Raw genomic sequence first — 23,566 nt, 5'->3', positions numbered from 1 at the left:
GGCTGGGAACCGCCGGCGCCACTTGCGGGCGACAGTCTCAGGGTCCCCAACACCGCAGGCCTCTGGTTCTCTCCGCGGCTCCGCGTTCCGGCCGACACCGCCCGAACTTGGCGCCATCACGTAAATCCGCTGAAACGATGGGAAACTGCCCGCTGAGGGTATCTAGAAATCTGGAACCACCGCCAGCCCGAACTAGAGTCCACAAACCTTTCCTTAAATTAACGCCAGCGATTTTGAAGATAAATGCTGATTTTTTTTTTAGTTACAGCTTCAAAAGATCCGTGATTATTTCCATGCCTGCGTTTAACTCGGGACGCCGAGTACAGGATGGACCTGCCGGCCACGACTGAGAGCCTCTGATAAAGGCTGCCCTAGCTTCTGCGGAGACATCCTCACTTCAAGCGCCCTGACAGTCCACAGGGCTCTTTGTGGATGTCCCCAAGTCGAATGCAGGGACGTGGTCCCCGTATTCAGAAAGGGCATTAGACGCCGTCCAACCCCTCGGCAGCGTCAGCGGCGGGCTCCTCAGCGACGCCGAGTGCCCAGGGGCGGCCACCACCCGTGTTCCGCCCTCGGCAGCGGCTCTGAGCGCAGCATGTGTCCCCACAGGCAGGAAGAAAGCGCGTGGCCTACATGCTAGAAACATAATGTGGGGCTCACACCAATGAGCCTCAAGCTGCATCTAACAGCGCCCTTTAAAATCATGTTTTTTTACATTCTGGACCCAGTTCCTGGGTGAGTCTGATAATAACTACAGACAAACAAATGCAATTAAAAATTTCCTAAGAGATACTTATGAAATCTAGAAGTGTGGCCTGCGCTGTGCCCCCCCCCCCACCGCAGGCTGGCGGTCCAGTCACACCTGCAGAACGCCGCCAAGCCTGCAGAAGGCGTCAGTTGGGCTGTGGTCCCAGAGTCTGCCTTTAGCAAGTAGAGAATTCATCAAACACAAATGTTCAGTGGGTAACTTTTAATCTAGTCCTGTCAACTACACGCTGACTATTCTGAACATTTTAAACATTTGAAGAAAATGTGTAAACGGCACCTTTAAACAATGTTACTTTACACAAGTAAGCAGTTAAAGAAGTTTATGTTATCAGGTAAGGCACACAACCACGCTGAAAGATGTCTGCTTTACAACCTAACCTAACACCACAGGGCCCTTGACAAGACAAACAGGAGCAACACGCAGACCCTGCAGGCCTTCCCCAGAGGGCGCTGCCCTTCCAGACAATAGGGAGCCGCATCTAAGTGCTTGGAAATGAAGCAGTAACAGTGCATTAAATGTAACACAACAGCAATGTAATTATCTTGGAGTCTTAAAAATATACACGCTCCAAAAAGTGCGCCCCTGCAGATTCGGTTTATTTACCCATTATCTTAGGGCCCCATGTCAGAGCTTTGAGACAACTCAAAACTGGAAATAAAACAGGAACTCTGGGATACATTCATGGGTGAAAACCACAAGTTCTGAAACAAAAATGCTTTTGTCAATATTTAACAAAACTGATTAAACAAACACATCTTTAAAATGGACATGCTCGTTTGTTCTTATCCAAGACATGCAGCTTTAAGTCTAAGCATCAAGTGTGAAATAAAGTTTCCAAACATTGAAATTACCTTTTCATTTTACAGAGGATTTTCATATCGTAGAAATACCAGTGACTGAACTTTAAGGGAGGTCATAAAGCAGATTACAAACGGTAAATCCATTTATTGAGCTATTTAATCACATCACCTTGTTGTTATCACAGTTTCCTAAATGCTGTATGTGGAACATTCTCTGAAGGGTGGACCTCATGCTTTCCAAAGAAATCCTACAGGTCAAGGAAACAAAGGGGAAATCAAGAATAAAACATGTTGATAATTAAAAATCTGATATTCCAGAAAAGTGTGCTAAGTCACTCTCTTACCACAGCAGGCACAGCGAGCACGCTCACTCGCCGCATAGATGAGCACCAGCCACACACACCTACATAAAACTCTAACCCTTGTCTAGGGAAGTCACTACACTGTATTAGATCAGCCACAAAAACGGGTCACCAGAAATTACATACACAGAGAACTAACCAGGCTGTGTTTAACAGAGAAAACCAGATCATCACCATTGTAAAAACGCGAGGCAACATTCTGAACAGAAATCACTCAAGTGAGCTGTTCAAGGTACTTCATTTCCCATGAGGCACTGAAGCTAGCATCATCAAGGCAGACTCGCAAGTACTGGCCTACTCATGAGTATTACATGAAATTATTTTTAAGGCATGACCATGGGAAATAGACCTGAAAAGGAAATTCTAATATGCATCCTGGAGAAAGCTCTGTATTCACATAAAATCCTACACTTGTGACCTGCCTTAGTTTAAGCAGTTTTCCCCTTATTTTCAAGCCCATTTCTCTGCTTTATTCTTGTCAATTTGTCACTATTTGAAGTTATCTTGGCAATTTATTCCCTCCTCCTCTCTAAACATACGTAAGCTCCCTGAAGTCAGAGATTCGATTTTTTCAGTGCGGAATCTGAGCACCCAGAAGGTGCTGGAAGCCCGTGCCCTGGCATGTGGACCTGGGGCTACGCGCATGAAAATTCACTGCCCTCATGAGGAGGTAAGGAATGAGGAAAGCACTCAGCTGGCTACTCGGGAACCTGGAAGTGAGCACGGTCAGGCAGAACAGACTGGAGGGGGTGGCAGCTGGGACGGCGGCTGAAGATGTCACTGCAACGCTGTCTCGTGTGTGGCTGCGAAGATGCAGAGGAGTACAAGACAGAAAAGTAGGAATTGGGTTTCAGAGAGGGCAGCTGTGCTCAGGGTCACTGGGTGTCACTGCCCCGGGTGTTTTCAGTAAGTAGATCAAAAAAATGAAAAATAATCATAAATACGTATTCTTTCCAATTAAAATATAATAGTGTGGATTTTCAAAATTCTACAATTGACTTTCTACCTCTTTTTTCTTGTATACCAAAGATCTTGCTTCCTAACAAAATCAACACAGATAGTCTCTCCATCTAAATTTCAAAATAACAATATGCTTCTACTATTGGACAATTACATACAATTCGGGGTTATCTTTGCACTGCTAGTTATCCTCAGAATATATGACACTAACGTGTATATTTAAAATGTGTTATCAATGCAGCAAAATAATTCTTTACTCTGAGGTGGTCATGACGAGCTTAATATACTGTCAGTTTCATTAACTTTATTTTGTTTGCCTTGCCTTTTTGAGGACTGGTTTCCCTTTCCTTTTTCATTGTATTTTAGCACACACAAGCCCTTTGTTTCCTATACCAAAAGTAAGTAAATGATTTTCAGAGAAGTCTTCCTTCCACCCCCAGCACTACCCTCATTTTACCAGTTTTTCTTCCCAGAGTTTCTTCTCACAAACACAAGCCAGCCCGTGTGTGTGAACACTGTGTCCTTCCTAATGCTCAGTTAGCACACGCTGCGCATCATCGCTAGTGCTTCCACCCTGCACGCCACACACACACACAGGTCTTTCCCAAGTGTTTTCCCCCAGGGGACACTCAATCTTTTATAGGAATATTTATGTTTAGTTATTGACATTACTGGGTTTTTATCACCTTTCTAAATACTTTTGACTTGTCCTATGTCTTTTTTTTTTAAGATTGATTTATTTATGCATACAAGAGCTGGGGTACAGGCCAGAGGTGTGGGAGGTGAAAAGGATTCACCAGAGACAGAATGGGCAGATTGACCACTCAGGCAGATTGACCGAAGTACACTGCTGAGGGGAGCAGCGGGTGAGACAGAAGTCTGCTGTGCCATGTAGGTTGCTCCCTGGGATCCCAGGATGCTCCCTGGCCGTCTGGGGATCGAACTCGTGCTGCAGTGGCTGCGAACTACTTCATAGGTTGCGTCTTAACCCTTTGCGCCACCAGGGAGGCCCTGTCCCATGTCTTTTTATAGTGCTTTTTATTACTCTATATACTTCCCCCTGTATTTGTGTTCTCACTTTGTGATTGATCATTGTTAAGTGTACATTCTCATACACAGACTGACTAGTGAGTGTAAAACTGCTGGCAGAAATAAGGTGACCCCTGGGCCTCTCCAGAGGCACAGCAGTTTGAGCACTGGGCTGCAGAGCCGCCCGCAGCCTCTGCAGCGCTGGTTCAATCCCCGGCCACCAGCGAGGGTCCCACATGGCGCGCAGACCTCTCCTGCTGCACCCGCTGCTCCCCTCAGCAGTGTACTTCGTCAGTCTGCCTGCTCTGCTCCCCTCTCTGGCTCTGGTGGATTCTCTCACCCTCCTGCACTTCTGACTGTACCCAGTGCTTGTATAATTAAATAAATGAATCTTTAAAAAAAAAAAAAGAAATAATGTGACCCCTAAAATACAACTTCTTGCAACAAATTCTTACCTTCATTTCCTCTAGGTACATGGCAGAAGACGTACCCCAGACATTTTAATATGATTTAGGGAATAAATTCTGAAGCTGAATTACACCCTTCTGAGGAACTAGCTATTTCTGGTTTAAAGTTACTTCTAGAGCACAGCCTGTCGGGAACCGCGCACCTCTGCTGAGCATTCACCAAGGTCCCGCCGCCTGGCTTCAGTGCTATTAGAAGGATGCCTGACGTTTCTAGCTGTCCCTCTGCAAATACTGCCAGAAGAAAGGGGTGCCAGACCCTGGGCATATTTCCCTGGGACTCGTCTGCTCTGTACCCTTCATAGCTCTCGAGTGCCTTCAAGCAGGTTTCTTTACAATCATTCAGCTTTTTAGATGTTCTCCATGGAAAGTCGGTTTTAATCGCCTAGTTTTAATTGGGAACAAGATCCAATTCACTGTTTTGTAAAAAGGGATTCTATGGTTTTATGTGGTAATTTAAACACACACACTCTCTCCCCCACTGACACCTCCTTTCTCAATTGGTGGAGCTTATGTTCCTGCCTTGAATGGCCCCCACAGTGACACTCATCTAATGTGGCAGACACAGTGGGGTGTGACTCCCGAGGGCAGGCTCAGAAGACATTGCACCTTCTATCTCGGCCCCTCCCTCGGGCATCAGCTGCCATTATGTAAAGACACTGGAGCTGTTCTACGGAAAGGGCCATGGGGTAACTGCCAACAGCCACAAAGAGGTCATCTTAGAAGCAGGTCCCCAAGTCTCAGTCTAGCCTCCCAGTGGCGAACGCTCAGGCCTATACCCTGAGAGCCCCAGAACCACCAAAGAACCACCCAGAACCATGCTAAGCCACTCCTGAACCCTGCAAACTAGGAGATGAATGTTGTTTAATTTGATAAATTTTTGAGTAATGGGCTTTGCACTAATAGTGAATTAATAGGATAGGTTTGCCTTTAAATTAACATTATTTTAAGCTTACTATTCTTTTTATTTGAAAAGAAAATGAAATCAATAGCTTATAAATAATAACATGTAACATTTTAAGTAATAACACGTAAATATAAAAGACACGATTGAGGGCCTCCCTGGTGGCACAGGCGGTTGAGCACCACACTGTGAAGCTGTCCACAGCCTCTGCAGCGGCGTTGGATCCTGGCCGGCTGGCGAGAATCCCACACGGCACGGCAGACCTCTTCTGTCCCTGCTGCTCCCCTCAGCAATGTATTTTGTCAGTCTGTCTGTTCTGTTCCCGGCTCTGTCTCTGGTGAATGCTCTCGCCCTGCCGCACATCTGGCCCGTACCCCAGTTCTTATATAAATAAACAAATCTTTAAAGGACACGATTGACTTACCTTTATTGCTTCTTTTATTCTTAACTAGAAGCAGAATTTTTCAAAACAGATGAAGTCATTTCCACAATAGTATTAATAGGTAAGCCGTTCAGAAAGCCTTTATGATTTATTCTTACTTCTTGAAGAGCATCGATAATATGGTCTCTGTGTAAAAGGAAAATGTGTGTGAGTATCTGTCCTTTTGCACAGTAACACCTGCTTAATATAGCTAAGTTATTGAATTGAACTGTATTTCTACATGAAAAATTTACAACCAGTTAAAATATAATTGCAGGCATTACCTGCTAACTTCTGGATGTAGTTCAGTCAGTCTCTTCATAATCTTGGTAAAACTACGTAGATTCAATGTATTTGGAGGTATGAACTGAATAGGTATATCAGGCAATAGTTTAGCAGATTCAATCTGTTTACAATTCTTCTTGACACCCTAAGTATTAAAAGGTTTTCTTAAAATCAGTAAACATTACATAGAGAAATTCCAGCACAATTAAATTATAAAATTACAAAAAGTAAAATTAAAATTCCTATGATATTTATTTTTTATTTGGGATTTATTTTATGAGACTATTTATTCCTGGTAGGTTTACTTGAGCTGTGTTCAATAGCAAGTTTTAAAAAACCGCCCAACGTATTTTCTTATAGTAATGATAAAATATACAAGGTTATGTCTAAATCAGCTTTCCTTAACTGGCATTCCTCATCTGAACTGCGGAACATAGAAAAGATGTAAATTAATTTTTCAGGACGTAACTAGAGGCATCCACTCCAGATAAGCAGTAGAGTATTTAATTTGTTGCACACAGTGGACATTTTAGGCTTAGGGTGTGGTTTCATTCTCCTACCCGATGTGACAGAGGTTGGTGTACGTGGTGTCTATGAATGCTCTACATTTATTTACCGAATATGCAGTGAACACTAGCTGTGTGTTTGGGGGGGAGGGGCGGTGGGAAACCATGGATATAAAATAGAACTCCCTCTGTTTACAAATCTTAAAATCCATTTGAAGGGACAAAATCGAAATAACTAATTACTCTTGCCATGTGAGTAGGCTAAAATTGTAGGAAACCACTATAAACCTCAAAAGCGTTATAAAAAAATCAACACTTTAAAAGCCTAAACAAAAAGTCAGAGAAAGATATACAAACTATTAGCTCTGACTTATCAGAATGTTATTACGTCACTTATTTGCTTATTGCCTTATCTCCACTACATTTAAGCTCTTCAAGACCACTGATTTTTGTCTGTTTTGTTCACTGCTACTTTTCCGGTACCTACAACAGAGCACACAATTGGTGTGCAATGACTACTGAATAAATGAACGTTTGAGATACAATAGTTTAAGTGATAGCTGAAACTGCAGAGTTGATGAGATTTCCAACAGAGTCAGATGACTGTCAAACAACAATGGCTACTGTTTTTTGGGTGCCCTTTCCATGCCAGGCACTGTTCTGAGAACTTTCTGTGTAACTATTTAAAGCTCACGGTATTTGTGAGGGAGGAGCTATCCCCTCACTTAAGACAGGGGTGCTCAGATGCAGAGGTCAGATAACTGCCCAGGCACGTGACAAGGGGGGAGCAGAGCCAGGTTATGGATGTGTGGCTCTTTATCACCACTATTCTCATCATAGATAACGAATTATTTTCTAAATGAACATAAGGAATACATGTCAAGAACGTGATGAAAAAGGAAGGTGACAAGTAACTCTGGAGAGGTAGAGCGCTTGAGGGCAGAATCTAACAGATGACCACGGAGCTTTCCTCTGCACACACTCTAAGGCAGGCCTCTCCTCCTCTAGCCTGGGGTGCCCCAATGCCAACAACCCCTGCCCCACCTAGCGCGAAGGCCCACCGCTCCAGCTGACTGGGCTGAGGGTGCTGTCACCCGAACTAACAAATGCCAAGATCACAGATGGGTCCTGTGAACGCATGTGGAATCGGAACACAGAGCAAGCGCAGTAATCAGTCATGACAGGCGTTCGAACTGGAAATAAATTCGCTGCAGCTGGAAGGAAAGGACACGCAGTCAGCTGGTGGGAGGCGCCATGAGCGGATGAGGCCACCACCCGTTCAGAGAAGCTGGAGAGCGGAGCACAGAGACGGGGCAAGAAACGTGCTTCACACGAAGAGGAGGGGGCGGCCAGGTCCCCCCATCTCCAGTTCAGGACCCCATACTGTTCTCCTCTTCCTCCTGCAGTTAGGTTGGATGAACCCCACATTACACAGTGTCCTGGGATAGAAGGAAAAGATGTAAAAAAAGATGACCCATACCAAAAAGAGCAAATGCTCAAAAGGCAGGCAGGTGGGGACAGAGCAGGGAATCGGCCACTGGTCACAGCAGAAAAAGTCGTTCAAGTGCCAGTTTAGACCCCGAAGTCAGATTATTAGGACAAAGAAGGAATACCAAAGAAATCAAGATACTGAATATAAAAAACTATTTAGGGGAGGGCCTCCCCAGTGGCTCAGCAGTTAAGCGCTGGGTTGCGAAGCTGCCCGCAGCCTCCGCAGCGCCAGTTCCATCCCCAGCTGCCGGGCGAGGGTCCCACATGGCGCGCAGACCTCTCCTGCCGCCCGCTGCTCCCCTCAGCAGTGTACTTCGTCAGTCTGCCTGTTCTGCTCCCCGCTCTGGCTCTGGTGAATCCTCTCACCCTCCTGCGTTTCTGACTGTACCCAGTGCTTGTGTAAATAATCTTTAAAAAAAAAAACTATTTGGGGGAGTTGGACAGTAAAATCAGAGGGCAAGTAAGGATGGGAGCTTCCAAAGAATGAGAAGTCGTGAAAACCTCAGCAGGTCTGGGAAGAGCTGGGCGTGAATGTGAGCGGCGAGAGGGCGCTGCCGGCGAGAAGGGATCGCCGAGGGCACACACAAGAAAGCAGGCAACCCCGGAGTTAGGGCGAGATGGGGTCAAGGACAGAATAAGAGATTACTTTATTTCTTAAGGGGAAAATCTAGATGAATTTATATGACAAATATTTATTCTTTCATACATTTGTTAAAAAGGGATTGGCTCAGCTCTTATCTACAGATTCAAAATAGCCCCAATGCAAATTCAAGGGGGACTTTCAGTCTATACCGACAAATTGAATTATAAAATGTACACAGAGAGGCAAAGAAACTAGAATAAACAAAACAATGTTGTGAAAGAAAAAAGCTGGAGGACTCATTCTGCCGGATTTTAAGACTTACTAGGGAGCTGCACTGATCAGGACAGCACAGCCTATGGAGACAGAGACATACAGGCAGGAGTGTTCGCTTGGTCCATTTTTTTTTTTCCATAAAGGTGCCAAAGGCAATTCAATGGAGAGTCAACAAGGATGCTGGAGTAATTCCACATGCAAAACCCACACCGCACACACACACTATATAACACACACAACCAACACACGTGTGTACCCCCCCCCCATGTCCATCTGTACCTCACACATTATATGACAGTTAATTCAAAATCTTTGTGACCATGGGTTATGCAAAGATTCCTCAGAGACAACACAAAGGTACAAGTTAACAAGAAAACACTGCTCTGAGAAAGACACTATTAAAAGAATGCAAAGAGAAAGTAGTGACTGGTGAAAATATCTGCAGATCATAAACCTACCGATAACGAATTTTATTTAGAATATAAAAAACTCTTGAAACTCTTAAGACAACCACCTAATAAAAATGATCAAAACATTAACAGGAATGAGCTGCTGAGACAATAATGTGGGTCCATGTCAAATTCCTGAAACTAAGTGACAGAGGCCAGGAAAGAGAAGACTGTAAGCACAGGAGACAGCGCGGGGCCACAGACACCTGCCTATTCTTTTTTTTTTTTTTTTACTGTTTTATTTTAAATTTTATTTATTTATTTATTTTATTTTTATATTCCCCATACAATTGCAACCCTCTTATTTTGACCCCAATCCCTCCTTTCCCTGCCCGCCCTCCCATAGTGACACCTCCCTCTTCTCACAGGAGCAACAGGAGCAACTTACCAAAGTAAATTGGGCTGAACACCCAAGGTTAGAAATGATACTGATGCTGTTCCTATTCCCCCTTCAAGACTGCGGAACACACACACACACACACACACAATGAGTTGCATGAAGCTTGTAGCCACAGTACAACATATCCAAGGACTGTTTAAGGGACAGGTCAGAGAACTAACCTTCTGGTCGGAAGGGAAAAACTCACTGTCTTGCTCAGATCCCAGATGCCGTGGCCGGGATCTGGGCAGTCGAGAGACAGAGGTGGCGGAGCCGACTGCTCTGCCGGTGCTTTTCTCCAAATTATCCAAACCAACCCGACTCCCACTTCTGGAGGAGAGTGGTGCTGCGCATTCTCCAGGAGCTTTGACAAGCCGCACATTTACTGGTTTTCCCTTTATTTCTGTTCCGTTCATTTCTTTCACAGCCACCTTTGCATCGCTGCCTTTTTTAAAAGCAAGAGATGCATATCTAAAGCAGGAGAGCAGAAAACCAAAAGGTTCTTTGTTAATCATTTAACACTGCTTCAAACTTTCGTAACTACTGGCTGAGATGCACCTTCACGATAGCCATTCTTAAAAACAGAAGTGACTCTATCCTGGGGTGTCATCTCAACTTGTATAAATATTTCACTCTTTACTAAGGATTTCTGTGGAGATGAACAATTCTGAATTTTTACCTAATTTTTTGAGGTCTTGCATTTTGTAAGAAAATAAATAAAATTTACTATACTTATCTTGGGATTAGGAAGTTTATTTAAATAAAAACAAATTAAAGATGGAAATAAAAGGTGTAAGCATTTCTTACAAATTGTCTCCTATTAATTTTATATTAAAATTGAATGCAGGGGCCTCCCTGGTGGCACAGGGGGTTAAGCACCACACTGTGATGCAATCCGAGGCCTCTTCAGCATGAATTCGATCCCTGGCCAGCCAGGGAACTACCCATGTGGTGCAGCAGACCTCTCCTGCCTCCCCCACTGCCCCCCTCAGCAGTGGATTTCAGTCCATCTGCCTGTTCTGCTCCCCACTCTGTTTCTGGTGAGTCCTCTCACCCCCTGTATCTCTGGCCTGAATTCCAGCTCTTGTATGTATAAATAAATCTTTTTAAAAAAATGAATGCAAAAGGTTTACAAAACTTTTAAATGACAAGGTTGAACAGATGAACAGTCTGGGTTATCCAAACTAAAAAATTTTTGATGAACCCTATACACAAATATAAACTTCAGATGTCTCAAAGGCTTAAAAATTTAAATGTAAAAGGAGGGCCTCCCTGGTGGTTCGAGGGGTTAAGCACCGCACTATGAAGCAATCCACAGCCTCTGTAGCGGCTGGCCAGGGAGAAACCCACATGGTGCAAGACCTCTCCTGACTTGCCTGCTGCTCCCCTCAGCAGTGGATTTCGTCAGTCTACCTGTTCTGTTCCCCACTCTGTCTCTGGTGAGTCCTCTCACCCCCCGCATCTCTGGCCTGTACCCCAGCTCTATGTATAAATAAATAAATCTTTAAAAAAAATGTAAAAGGGAAAATTTGAAAACATTTAGCAGAATATATGAAAACATCCTTATGACTTGTAGTGGAAAAATACGTAGGCCAGCAATAGTTGGGGAATCTCCAACTATTCTCTGGGCATCGTCACCAGAGAACTGAGCTAGCTGGGACAGGCTGCACCTCCGAGGGCACCAGCCCTAGGTGGTGGCCGTGAAAAAGACAGGCAGCAAATCTAAAAAGAGGGATTTTCTAAAAAATCTCGGGGATTACAAGTAAATTTTTATAACCTCCTTGTATTTTTATATCTATTTTCTAAGCTTCCACACATAATGTGCAAGACTTTGAGTAATTAAAAAAAACAAACTTGTATTGCATACTTTAAAGTGCTAAGAAAGTAGATTTTGAAGTTCTCACAAGAAAATTTTTAAAATGCTGTAACTTTGTATGCTGATAAATATTAACAGTACTATTATAATGAGCACTTTGCAATATATACAAAATACCTAATTTTTATGTTGAACACCTGAAAAAAAACACACAAACTTTTGAAGAACTTATCCCCAGACTGAAAGACTCTTTCAGTCAAGCCACTCTTAGGATCCCAACACTACTCTGCTATAATGAAATGCATTAGCATAGCAGCAGGACAAATAAAAAAGCATATGATCTTAAGTTACTCCATTTAACACAAAACGAAACATTTTTAATAAATTTCAATCCCAACTACAAATAGATTCCTTTTGAAATTAAGATTTTCATATCTGAAATAAACAGCTATCTAAACCAGCGAAACAAAGTCATTCCCACTAAGCTCTCGCCATCATTACTTGATACTGTCGAATGTTCTCGCAATGCTATGAAACAGGAAGTAGGAGCACACACGCTGACTACATGCAGATGATGAAGAAGCTATCATACATAAAAGCATCAACTAAGAAGTACTTAAAGTAAAAAAATAACAAGAGTTAAGTACAATTTTCCAGTGCCTACCATGTACCAGGCCTCATTTAACTAATAAAAGCGTCCCGGCTATGCATAAATAAATCTTTAAAAAAAAAAAAAAAACAATGCAAAAGCGACCATGAAGGGACCAGGATCCGCTGCCAAGGTGCAGACTTTTTCAGCAAGCATTGACGAAGCTGGCCCTGAACCCACGCCTCGGCTGTGGGCCTGTGCTCTCTACTGACGCACTCCACGTGCCCCTGCAAAACAGCATAGAGTGCACGGAGACCAGCTCCCCTAGATGTCATCAGCGAGGCAGAAGCCACGACAAAGGGCGAATCTGACCAGACGGCCCCCCTGAGCGACCGCGGCTCCCCACTGCTGCAGCTCTCTGCGGCGGGGCACCCCGGAGGGGACAGTCCGGGACAAAGTCTCTGGCACAGCAGATACCCAGGACATGTGTCTTTACTGACTTTGAGGAACATACCTGTAATTAGTAGCACCACCATAAACTGCAATTTCAGAAACATGGTATTTTTGGAAATGACACCTTAAATCAGCCTGGAAGAGAAGCGGGAAATGTAGCAAAATAACAATGACCCAAATAGACACAATCAGTAGATTCAAAGATGAAGCTAAACAAACAGCCCCGGCATACCTCAGACACGGAGGGGCAGAGGCCCCCCACATGTATCAGGTGGCCTTTCTCTCTGCGCAAGGGGTCAGCGGTCTTCGTTTCTGCGTGCGGTAAAACACAACACACAACTCATGACGACCTTCACAGAACTGATGATTTTTTGGAAAAATGGAAAATTATTTAATATTTCATTTTTTATCATCTCTAAGGTTATTAGCAAATACCAACATTAGACAGGAGAACAGAGCGTAACCTTTAGATTTCAGGGTCTTAATCACATCATCTTAAAAACGAAGCGGCTAGACTGGTAGCTCAAAAATGAATCAAAAGCATTATGAACAGAGCAATCAATTACATTGTAATTCGTTACATCCCATCTGTGAAAGTGTCTCCCTTTTGTCTCTGGCTCAGAGAACTGCTGGCTGAGGTGCAGGGTGCAGGCTTCACTCACATCAGCTGGCTCAGGCTTCCGAGCACACACTCCTGTGCTGGGAAACCACGAAACTGAGAAGCCTTGAATGAGAGGCATGAAGGCGCTGTTCCCAGCTCCATCAGGACTTACCTAATAAATCTGCACCTCAGGCGCTTCATCTATAAACTGAAGGTAAAATGGTACCTTCCCAGCACTGCCAGGACGCTTTGATTAATAAGGCCTGGGACAGTGTCAATGGCAGTGACAGAAATAACACAAGGGCAAAAAAGAAGGGCAGGCAAGCAGCTTGATTTAAACAGTGTATTTTGGAAATCACAAATATTAGGCTCATAGATGTATTTTTTTCTGTTTGATAAAATAATTCATAATTTGTAGACTATGTTTTCCTGGTCTCTGTTTTGACCAGAACCTGGTCTACAGTAACACAGGATTCACTACATTGACGGGCCTTCAAGTTACTATCAAAACCCGCAGCTTGGGCCTCCCTGGTGGCGCAGCAGGTTGAGCGCAGCGCTGTGAAGCTATCCACAGCCTCTGCAGCGAGGGGTCGATTCCCAGCCGGCCAGGGAGATCCCCACATGGTGCGGCAGACCTCTCCCGTTGGGCCCGCTGCTCCCCTCAGCAGTATTTTCAGTCTGTCTGCCTGTTTTGCTCCTTGCTCTGTCTCTGGTGAATCTTCTCACCCTCTTGTGCCTCTGGCCCGTACCTGAGTTCTTGTATAAATAAAAATGGATCTTAAAAACAACCCCCCCGGGCCTTCCCGGTGGCGTAGCGGTTGAGCTCTGGGTTGCGAAGCTGCCCGTGGCCTCTGCAGCACCGGTTCGATCCCCGGCTGCTCCCCAGCCACTGGAGGAGGGTCCCACATGGCGCGCAGACCTCTCCTGCTGCCCGCTGCTCCCCTCAGCAGTGTACTTCGGTCCTTCTGCCTGCTCTGCTCCCTGCTCTGGCTCTGGTGAATTCTCTCACCCTCCCGCGCTTCTGACTGTACCCAGTGCTTGTATAAACAAACAAACAAATAAATAAATAAAACATGCCTCTATTTAAAAAAAAAAAAAATTGCATTAAAAAACAAAACAAAACAAAAAAACCTCACCGCCCACAGCTGGCACAGGGGGTATGCCAAAAATAACTGCTGAATGAATTCCCAGAGCAGCTTTTATTAATGTTTTGTAATTTGTATATAATAACGGGATGTTTGTTACTTGTTGTCATTAGGTAATAGTGACAAAGGCCTAACGCCGAGCACTTCCCACGGCACGGGTTCCTTGTGCACATCATCCAGAGCGCCCACCACCGCCGTGGCGGGTGACTCAGCATTTCCGTTTGCCAGGTGAGGACACTGAGGTCTCACAGTGTAGGTCACAAGTCTAGTAAGCAGCGGTGCTGAGACTCGGGCAGAACCTTCATTCATCTCTGGACACCTGACCTTCTTCGTCAGCTTCATTTAACATGTTCATCTCCTTGGTTTAAAATATACTTCAGAAAAAACGGTAAAATTACTTACCTTTACAATTGGTATTTGTACCCTCGGGTAAGTGAGAAGGGAGCGGGAACTCCTACAGAGCTTAGAAGAGGGCAGGGAGTAAGAATCAAGAGCACAGGAGCTAAAGCTCCGGCCTCGTGGAGACGCATGAGCGCGGGGGGTGTCAGTGCACCACGGAAGCAGAATACACGGCATGTGAGATGGGGAAAAATAATGTACGGAAAAAGTAGTTACAATTAAGTCAGATGACATGCCATTTACTTAAAACTATGTGTATTAAATGTAAGGATAAAAAATACATCAAAGTGGTAAAAACTATTGAGAGTGGGGTTACTGCAGGTTGGAAGACACTTCATGTAATTTTAATTTTGTTAAAAACATCTAAGGATTGGGCCTCCCCAGTGGCGCAGCGGTTGAGTGCCGGGTTGCGAAGCTGCCCGCAGCCTCTGCAGCGCCGGTTCGATCCCCGGCTGCTCCCCGGCCACCGGAGGAGGGTCCCACATGGCGGGCAGACCTCTCCTGCCGCCCGCTGCTCCCCTCAGCAGTGTACTTCGGTCCTTCTGCCTGCTCTGCTCCCCGCTCTGGCTCTGGTGAATTCTCTCACCCTCCCACGCTTCCGACTGTACCCAGTGCTTGTGTAAATAAATAAATAAAAATAATAAATCTTAAAAAAAAAATCTAAGGATTATTTATGCAAGCGGGATAAACACCCCCACGAGACGACTGCTATCACGCAGGATAAAAGCCCACAGAAGCACACAGGAAGACAGGGAGGGAGGGGACCACAGGGGCTGGCAGAGGGCAATGATCACAGGTAACAGAGGAAATCCCAGGTACAAGAAGCAGTTAAAGACGATTTCAAGGTGAAAAACATCCCTAGAAGAGGCTGAATTCCTAAAGAGAGGGGAGCCAATCGGACGCAGTCCAGCTGCCTGACAGAAACTGGGGAGCTTGTTCCACCAGCCATGGACCCCACATCATGCCTCAGGCTGCTGCAGAGTAGAGGAGCCCCGAGGGAGCCTGGTGCCAGCCGTGGACTGGAGGAAGGAGCTGTGGGCCCCCACCGCTAACTAGGTCACGGGCGTGTGCACTCAGTAGGCAGCGTTATGAAGGAGAAACGAACATTTTTAAACTGATTTTTCATAAAGGGGCCCACAAACAGGAATACTGAGACAGTTCACTGGGTGCCCCCAAGTCACCCGGAAGACAGGATACGCTATTTCACAGATAAGCCAGTGACAATGGCCCAGCGGGCAGGCAGGAACTCACCGAGTGCAGACTCCGGGCCCTCTCTGTCCTGTCCCGTCTGACTTTCCTGGATTCCCGAGAGGCCGACCCCAGTCAGGTTCTCTTGAGCATCAAACCAGGCTTCACTCATTTCGGCACAGTTCTTGCCCTCTGAGAATGGAGCACAGGCACACAGGAATTACGTGTAAAGTTCAACTTCTGAGAAGTTAGCTAAAAAGCTTCTCAGAACAAATCAGTATGATGATTAATTTTACGTCTAAATCGGAAATTAATTATTAGCAAAATAAGAGAACCAAACACAGAAACTCTCATGAGCGGCCCAAGTAAAATTATTTCTCAGTCCCAGTGACATGCTGCCTATCATTCCCAGCTTCTTCTGTCTAGTTATCTATACATATATATATATATGTTTTATTCACTCTAGTTTTATATATATATATATATATATACACACACACACACACAAGACATCTATAGCATCTTTATGCACAGAAGGACAATGATTGTCTTTAAGGCGGGTCAAGCAGCGTTACACTCTCCCTGTCATCTAACATGGAATTATTTAAGAATGATGCTGTTTTTTTCATAGAGGATCAAACGAAGAGGAACTATACATAATTTATAAACACAAACTGGACAGAAGAATTTTCAGATTGGAAAACATGAATCAGAAGAGTGAAAGGCTATTATTATTTGCACTATCAGATATATTAAATACCCTTACGATGTCAAATAGATGTAATAAAATAACATTCACGATCAACATTACTCATATTCAGCCAGTTAAAAATGTTTGTTCTGGGGCCTCCCCTGGTGGCGCAGCGTTTGAGCGCTGGGCTGCGAAGCTGCCCGCAGCCTCTGCAGCGCCAGTTCAATCCCCGGCTACCGGGCGAGGGTCCCACATGGCGTGGCAGACCTCTCCTGTCATGCCTGCTGCTCCCCTCAGCAGTGTATTTCTTTGTCAGTCTGCCTGCTCTGTTCCCCGCTCTGGCTTTGGTGAATTCTCTCACCCTCCTGCACTTCTGACTGTCCCCAGTGCTTGTATAAATAAATAAATAAATCTTAAAAAAAAAAAAAAGTTTGTTCTGACTTGACGAATGGGCACTGGGATATTTTAAACCTTGTAATTTGTTTCCTGACAACGACACCCGGTAACACGTTCTCACACTGACCTCTATCGTCAAGTCTCATCTGATGCAGGTCCATGCTGATGTCGCCACCTTTCAGCCCTCCTCCCTCGGGGGAGGCGTGCCGTGCAGCGTGACCACTGTCAGACAGCCAGGACACCTGCGGGTTCCAACAACAGGACTAAGCGCGGTGGGACGCGCACTCCTCACTGCTGCTCAGCCCTCCCGCGTGGAGGTTCAGAGAGCAAAGCCATTCCCAGCCCGAATTTGCAGGGAGCGAGCTGAGTCTGCCAATAAATAACTTGTTGCTTTATGTCGGTCACAGAGTCTAGGAGAACCAGGACTGAGCAGAGTGTAGGGAAGAAAGGCTGGTGCTACCATCATTTAGCAGGCGTGGTGCACACAGGACGTGAAGTATTTGTTGGAGGAATACATATATTTTTCACATTAACATTTAACAGTTACATATTTATTTTAATGTGTGTTAATATGTGCCTTTTATTGATGGGGAGTAATACCGCTTTCCCAAACATAACAGTAAGTTACTTTACATACACATTTATTTCAAAAGAAAAAATATTTAAAGAAAAATAGAACAAATAACAACCTAGGTAGCACAGCTACAGAAAATGGTGAATTTGGCACAGAAATAGCTGTGACTCAGAAACACGCCACGCCACACTGGCTTTCATGCAGACCTGCCAATTTAGTTATTAAATGATATTACATGACATGTAATACAATGTAATCCCAACTTAAAATACTGTTTGATAGACAGAACTAAGGTCATAAAATTGTTTTATCCTGTATCTTTAAAAAATAATTTATTGTTCTCAGGTGAGTGGGTTCTACTATTGGTACCTATACAATAATGGGAAAAATAAGGCCTCCAGAACATTATACATTTTTAAATAGACAAGTGGTTTCTGCAAACTAAGTAAGAAACTTGAGGATATAAAAATCTGGTTTTAGATATGTTAATTCTTTTTGGATAACTTTTTTTTTTTTTTAAAGACTAGGAGGGCCTCCCTGGTGGCACAGGCAGTTGAGCGCAGCGCTGTGAATCTGTCCACAGCCTCTGCAGTGCTGGTTCGATCCCTGCTGGCCTCGGAGCAACCCACATGGCGAGCAGACCTCTCCTGTCTCCCCGCTGCTCTCCTCGGCAGTGCCTTCGGTCAGTCTGCCTGTTCTGCTCCCCGCTCTGTCTCTGGTGAATCCTCTCACCCTCCCGTGCCTCTTGCCTGTACCCCGGCTCTTGTATAAATAAAATAAATCTTAAAAAAAAAAAAAGTATAAAGGTTCTTTTTTTAAAAAAAAAAAAGAGTAGGAAATACAAAATGTTTTAGGGTGGTCATTTAGGTTAATAGAAAGGAATCAAAATCAATCAAATCTCACTTTTGGCTCTGAAACGGATCTTTTTCTTTTTTTTTTTTTTTAAAGATTTATTTTATTTATTTATTTATACATGCACTGGGTATAGTCAGAAGCGTGGGAGGGTGAGAATTCACCAGAGCCAGAGCGGGGAGCAGAGCAGGCAGAAGGACCGAAGACACTGCTGAGCGGAGCAGCGGGCGGCAGGAGAGGTCTGCGCGCCAAGCGGGACCCTCCTCTGGTGGCCGGGGAGCAGCCGGGGATCGAACCAGCGCTGCAGAGGCTGCGGGCAGCTTCGCAAACCAGCGCTCAACCGCTGTGCCACCGGGGAGGCCCTGAAACGGATCTTTCTTAAGACCAGCCAACACCACTACCTCAGGGTCACAGCCTAAGTCAGACAGCCTCCCTCGCACACGGCTCACCTGAGCCCGAGCTCTAACCTATGTTCTATGCCCTCTCACCCGTTAGCGCCCCCCCCCTCCCCGACTGTCACCTGACAAACACACTTCCTTGGGGCAATGAGAGATCAAGAAAACCTGATGCCAGGCATTTCAAAACTGTTGAGATCATTTCAACGGAGGAATTAAGACCCTGCCCTGCCAGCGAGTGGTGTTACTCTCTGCAGGAAGGGAAGGCGTACTAGTTGTAACCACAGGGGAGGGATATGCCGGGGAGGCCGTAAGTCACGTGACGTGCCCACACCCACCCTGACTTACACCTACTGGCACAGGGAACAGCATCACTAACTTTCATCTTCAAAAATCTCTTGGTTTGATGACAAATTATGCGTCACTCCACTTAGTATGTACCACTGACATCTGTTTCATCAGGACGTAATGCTCCTCCTAATCAGGGACAGCCCTCACGTGGTAGCAAAGTAAGCCAGTTGAGTTAAAAGAAGGATGAAATTTTGAAATTTTAAATTTACTTTAAGTCATAACATTAAAAATACACATTTAAGAATTACTTTTAAAAATCTCACTTGAGAGAGAATCTTTTTTAGGCTCGAAGAAACGTCAACATCACTTGTACTTTGATTATCTAGTTCAGAATCTGCTCCTGAAAAGCTGAAAAGATGAATATTACATTAGAGATTTATCAATGTTCTGTTCACTTAACTTAAAAGTTAAGTGAATTAGGCAATTTTAAGATCTAATGAGTCATAAATTAGATGAACCAGAACTTACGCACGGGCGTCTTCTTTTATTAGCTGTGAAGAGAGGAGGAGGAAAGGCCTTTTAGTTTAAAATGTTCCCTGTCCAAATGAAATAAGAAATTGCCCCTACACTATACCTACCCTGCACGCAAAGGCAGAGAAAGCAGAGAGCAACTTTGATTCCATGGACAGCGGGGGCAGCTCTTCCAGTGGCACGCCCTGGTCTATTTTTTCTTTCAAGCTCATGTATCTAACTTTTAAATCTCCCAGAACAGACAGCAGTGCTGATCCTAACTCCTTCTTAGCCGTGTTACTTGATAAATTCCTGTTTAAAAGGTAAGTTCACAAAGCTAAATTATTTAGACCCTAGTCATCCACTTAACAATCATATACTTCATTCTAACGCACCAAATCTTAAAATGTTTTCCTTTATAAAACTAGTGAAATAAAATCAACCACAAAGGCATGTCTTTCCAAGGACAGCACAGGCAACCTCTTATACAGAAACCAAAGAGGAGGTGGCAGAGTGGCAAGCAAAACCCTCCAGCTGACTTCATCTACACGTGAACTTTATAAAGGAACATCAAACCGGCCCTGTTACTGGCCCCACACCCCAGCACGCACTGCTGCCTCCCCATGAGATAAACGTATTTCCCCCAGTCCAGGACTCCTAGACCAGCTAACAAACCCTGTTAGTTCAAAAATGAAAATTAAAGTCATATTCTAGAATTAAAGCTAGCCACAAATTTCTAAGAGATTTTCCTGAATAAAAGATACAGATTTAAAATGAATAATCACCCTTTTAATCCGCCCCAGTTTTCCATTACAAGCGCGTATATGTCACCGCACTGGCGACGGCACATCTGGTAGTGAGCGTCCAGCAGCTGCAGCTCTGCCCTGGCGGCCCTCTGCACTGCGTGTGCACAGCAGCTCAGCGGCAGATTCTTCTCCGTCTCTTGGGAAAGTTGAAATTCCCTTTGAAATAAAAGATGGGATTAGGTACGGCTCTAAAGATTTTTTTGCATTAATGACATGGCTCTATGAACAAATTTTAAATTTCTTACATTTCCCTGTCAAGTTTAAATCATTTTTACTGAAGATGGAAAGGCCGTGGGAAGACAATATAGCTTCAGCAACCAATCATGTCCTAAGTCAAAGCTAAGTGCACTCTATTTAGAAGTCAAGGAAGCAGACAATTCTCAAAGTCATGTATTTTTTTTTTTTTTTACCAGAAAAGAACTTCAAAGTAAAGTACTGATTTTATTTATCCAGAATCAACAGGTTTTCAACCTAAATCAACTCTTGGCCAATATATTTTAATGTGATAAGTGTTGTATATAGAAATTGCTCTTGAGTTATCTTTTTAATAGAAAAGATAATTTACACTTCTCCCAAATAAGGATCATTATTAGAGGCAAGTGTTTTGTTGTGTTCTCTATAAAAAAGCTCCAATCACTACATTTTTTGGGTGTTAGGAGTCCTTGGTAAACAGCTTTTTCCTGGCGGTTACTTCCAGCTGTTACACTACTTCTGTCTCTGGAAACTAACTCTTCTATTTAATTTTATAGGGCTGGATACCAGATTAAACTCATTAGAAAAATGAAGACTAAAGGAAAACGCAAGTGACCTCAGAGCATTTTGACAAGGAACTTGAGTTCTCAGAGATTTCCTCTTTTGTCTCCCCTCCCCCACCTACCGCTTCTCCATGGGTTCTGAATTATAGTGGTCTTAATAAATACAATTATACAATGAATTAAAATCAAGATTAAAACATCCCAATGAAAGTAGCTATCTATTCCTTCAAATATATGAGATTTTTCAAAGATACTGTTTCGTTTGGTTTATGAGGGGATCACATGAAAGAAATGGAGAAATGAAGTTAGTAGGAATTTGGGCTGGATAAAGACGCCACGGGTTTCGGAAGGAATTGCTGATACTGAAGTCTCAGTGAGAGGTGTTTAACAGCCTATATGGTGTTAACATTTATCTGCCTGCAGGTGACTGGCTGAAGTCGGATGCTGCTTGAGGCCCTTGAAGCTGTTACTCTACATGGCTACACACGTTCATGAAAAGCAAATCACTACTTTCTTTTTTCCCCATGCGGATCTGCAAGCGTACATTTGACTTACCTTTCAGGATGTTTCTTTACGTCTACATTATCAAATGTGTTTCTTAAATCCAGGGACACCTGAAAATAGGATTTTAAGTCAAATTAGAAACAGGTACCCGCCGCGCCTAGCGCTGTGGACCGGCTTGGGAGTCGGTGCACTTTCCCTTCAGACAGAGCTTTTTCATAAAAGCCTCGGGAACCCGTTATAATTTAAAGAGTCAAAACATTTTTTATCAGCATATGCTTCTTCATAAAGTCAAATAAAATCTCAGTATTCATCCTAATGGTTTTACCTTATGGAGGACACCCCCATCGGGGTTCTCATTGTCCGCTGTGAGAGATTCTCCCAGGGGCCCCTCCGTCGTGGCTGCCAGCGCGTCTCTGTTCCCCGGGCCGCGCCGCCCGTCTGTGTTACAGGCCACGCTTCTTTCTTTCTTACTTTGCCACTCACCAGGCTGCTTTTTATTCATCATTGTTATCCTGGTGTTACTGGATGTGGAAACCACAGAAGGGCTGGCGCTCGTCGCTCTGCTGGTAGTGAAGCAAGCCCTGAAATCAGTGCTGGCGTCGACGGCCTGAGTGGCGGTGACTGTGCCACCCGCTGCCTCTGTCCGCACCCCACGGCACGTTCCATCCGCGCTCTGAAGGCAAGCTTCACTCTTGGTGTTGCCTTTAGCAGCTTTCAGGGAGGCCTCTTCGTCCACTGCCTGATCATGTCTGGTTGCAACTCTCGGTACAGTAACAGAAAAGCCCAAGGCTTGGTTAGGGGCGCTTTGCAGGCTTTCATAGAGGGAATATGCATCAGAAATTACCGAATCATCAAAAAGGGAGGAGTAGGAAGCCTGACAATCTTGACAGGGCTGGAGCGATGTTTTTAAGGCTTTGTCCTGTGGTAATACACTAGGATTTTCAAGGTCCTGTAACATTTTGTTCTCAAAAACTGCATTTCCGCGGAACTCTTTACTTTCAGGTACTGGAAGTTTCAGTCTGCCAGTACAAATTTTAGTTTTTAATGATGCTTGAGGGCTTAAGAAATCACTCTTAGATTGAGATTCCTGGCTTTCAAGAGGACTACTCCTTAGTACAGTCTCATCAAACGCTGTGTGGTACATTAAACTCGCCTCCTGCTCTTCACACTTGTCATGCACTGATTCGTGATACTCTCTTAGTATCATACAATTCTGAAACTCGGAGACACAAGGTGAATCTCCTTGTCCATCAACATCAACTGAATCTAACGAGGTGCTACAACTGCTCCCTGCCCTAGCACGGCTGCCTCCCAGCTTGCCAGCGCCCCCCACTTCATTACCCGACTCTGCAGATCTAACACCGTCCCGGCGGGGCGTGCTCACTGCCTGTGTCTGGCCGAGAGACAAGCGGCTGCTTCTCAGCTCTTGCTCTTCCGCACTGTGATACTCCTGCTGCGAGTCCTCGTCTAGGTCACCCCTGGGCGTGTCTTTGGCAGTTTCTTTATGCTTTTCATCTGAAACCCTGCAGATTCTGCCCAAATCAACAGTCTTATTGCCTTGATGTTTCAAAATATCAAAAAGCACCTCCTCTCCTTTCTGCATATCAGAATCTAACTCCGAGTTTAAATGAGTAAGATTTCCATCCTTTACTTCCGACTCTGAATAATGGATAAAGTATGTCTTATTCAGGAAAGGAAAGTCACCACTGTCTTCAAACTCACTTGACCGAGAGTGAGCGCTCTCTGAGCTCGCATCCGGGCTCGCGGTGAAAGATGGCTGCGACCCACCTACTCTGTCAGTGTCACTGATTTCTTTGCCATTTGCTCTTTGATCCAGTGCCAGGGAAACCCGAGGAAAGGTCAATTTGGCTTCATGACAATGATTGGAAAGTAAGAGATTTTCTTTCTTAGGACCGGAAGCTTCAT

General features: G+C 44.5%; 1 protein-coding gene across 6 annotated transcripts in view; it reads right to left on the bottom strand.

Moving 5' to 3' along the window:
- Positions 1–964: 964 nt before the first annotated feature.
- The window catches only part of RBM44 (RNA binding motif protein 44), a 33,888-nt gene continuing 11,286 nt past the window's right edge, over positions 965–23,566 (bottom strand). For 5 of the 6 annotated variants that reach the window (XM_054700184.1, XM_054700187.1, XM_054700188.1 and 2 more), the window contains 14 exons: positions 21,966–23,566; positions 21,692–21,750; positions 20,361–20,537; positions 19,704–19,887; positions 19,594–19,616; positions 19,374–19,473; positions 17,081–17,195; positions 15,930–16,058; positions 12,766–12,845; positions 12,595–12,668; positions 9,858–10,146; positions 5,994–6,139; positions 5,713–5,856; positions 965–1,817 (listed from right to left, as the gene is read on the bottom strand). In XM_054700184.1, the coding sequence (XP_054556159.1) occupies positions 5,733–5,856; positions 5,994–6,139; positions 9,858–10,146; positions 12,595–12,668; positions 12,766–12,845; positions 15,930–16,058; positions 17,081–17,195; positions 19,374–19,473; positions 19,594–19,616; positions 19,704–19,887; positions 20,361–20,537; positions 21,692–21,750; positions 21,966–23,566 (3,101 nt within the window). In that variant the 3' untranslated portion in view covers positions 965–1,817; positions 5,713–5,732. The remainder of the gene's footprint in view (positions 1,818–5,712; positions 5,857–5,993; positions 6,140–9,857; positions 10,147–12,594; positions 12,669–12,765; positions 12,846–15,929; positions 16,059–17,080; positions 17,196–19,373; positions 19,474–19,593; positions 19,617–19,703; positions 19,888–20,360; positions 20,538–21,691; positions 21,751–21,965) is intronic. The other variant, XM_037524272.2, reaches the window with a different exon arrangement.

Source organism: Talpa occidentalis, unplaced genomic scaffold (genome assembly GCF_014898055.3).
Source record: "Talpa occidentalis isolate TD23 unplaced genomic scaffold, MPIMG_talOcc4v2.1 talOcc4.3, whole genome shotgun sequence".
NCBI lineage: Eukaryota > Metazoa > Chordata > Mammalia > Eulipotyphla > Talpidae > Talpa > Talpa occidentalis.
Note: the sequence above shows the minus strand (reverse complement) of the source record. Positions and strands in the feature narration are given on the sequence as shown.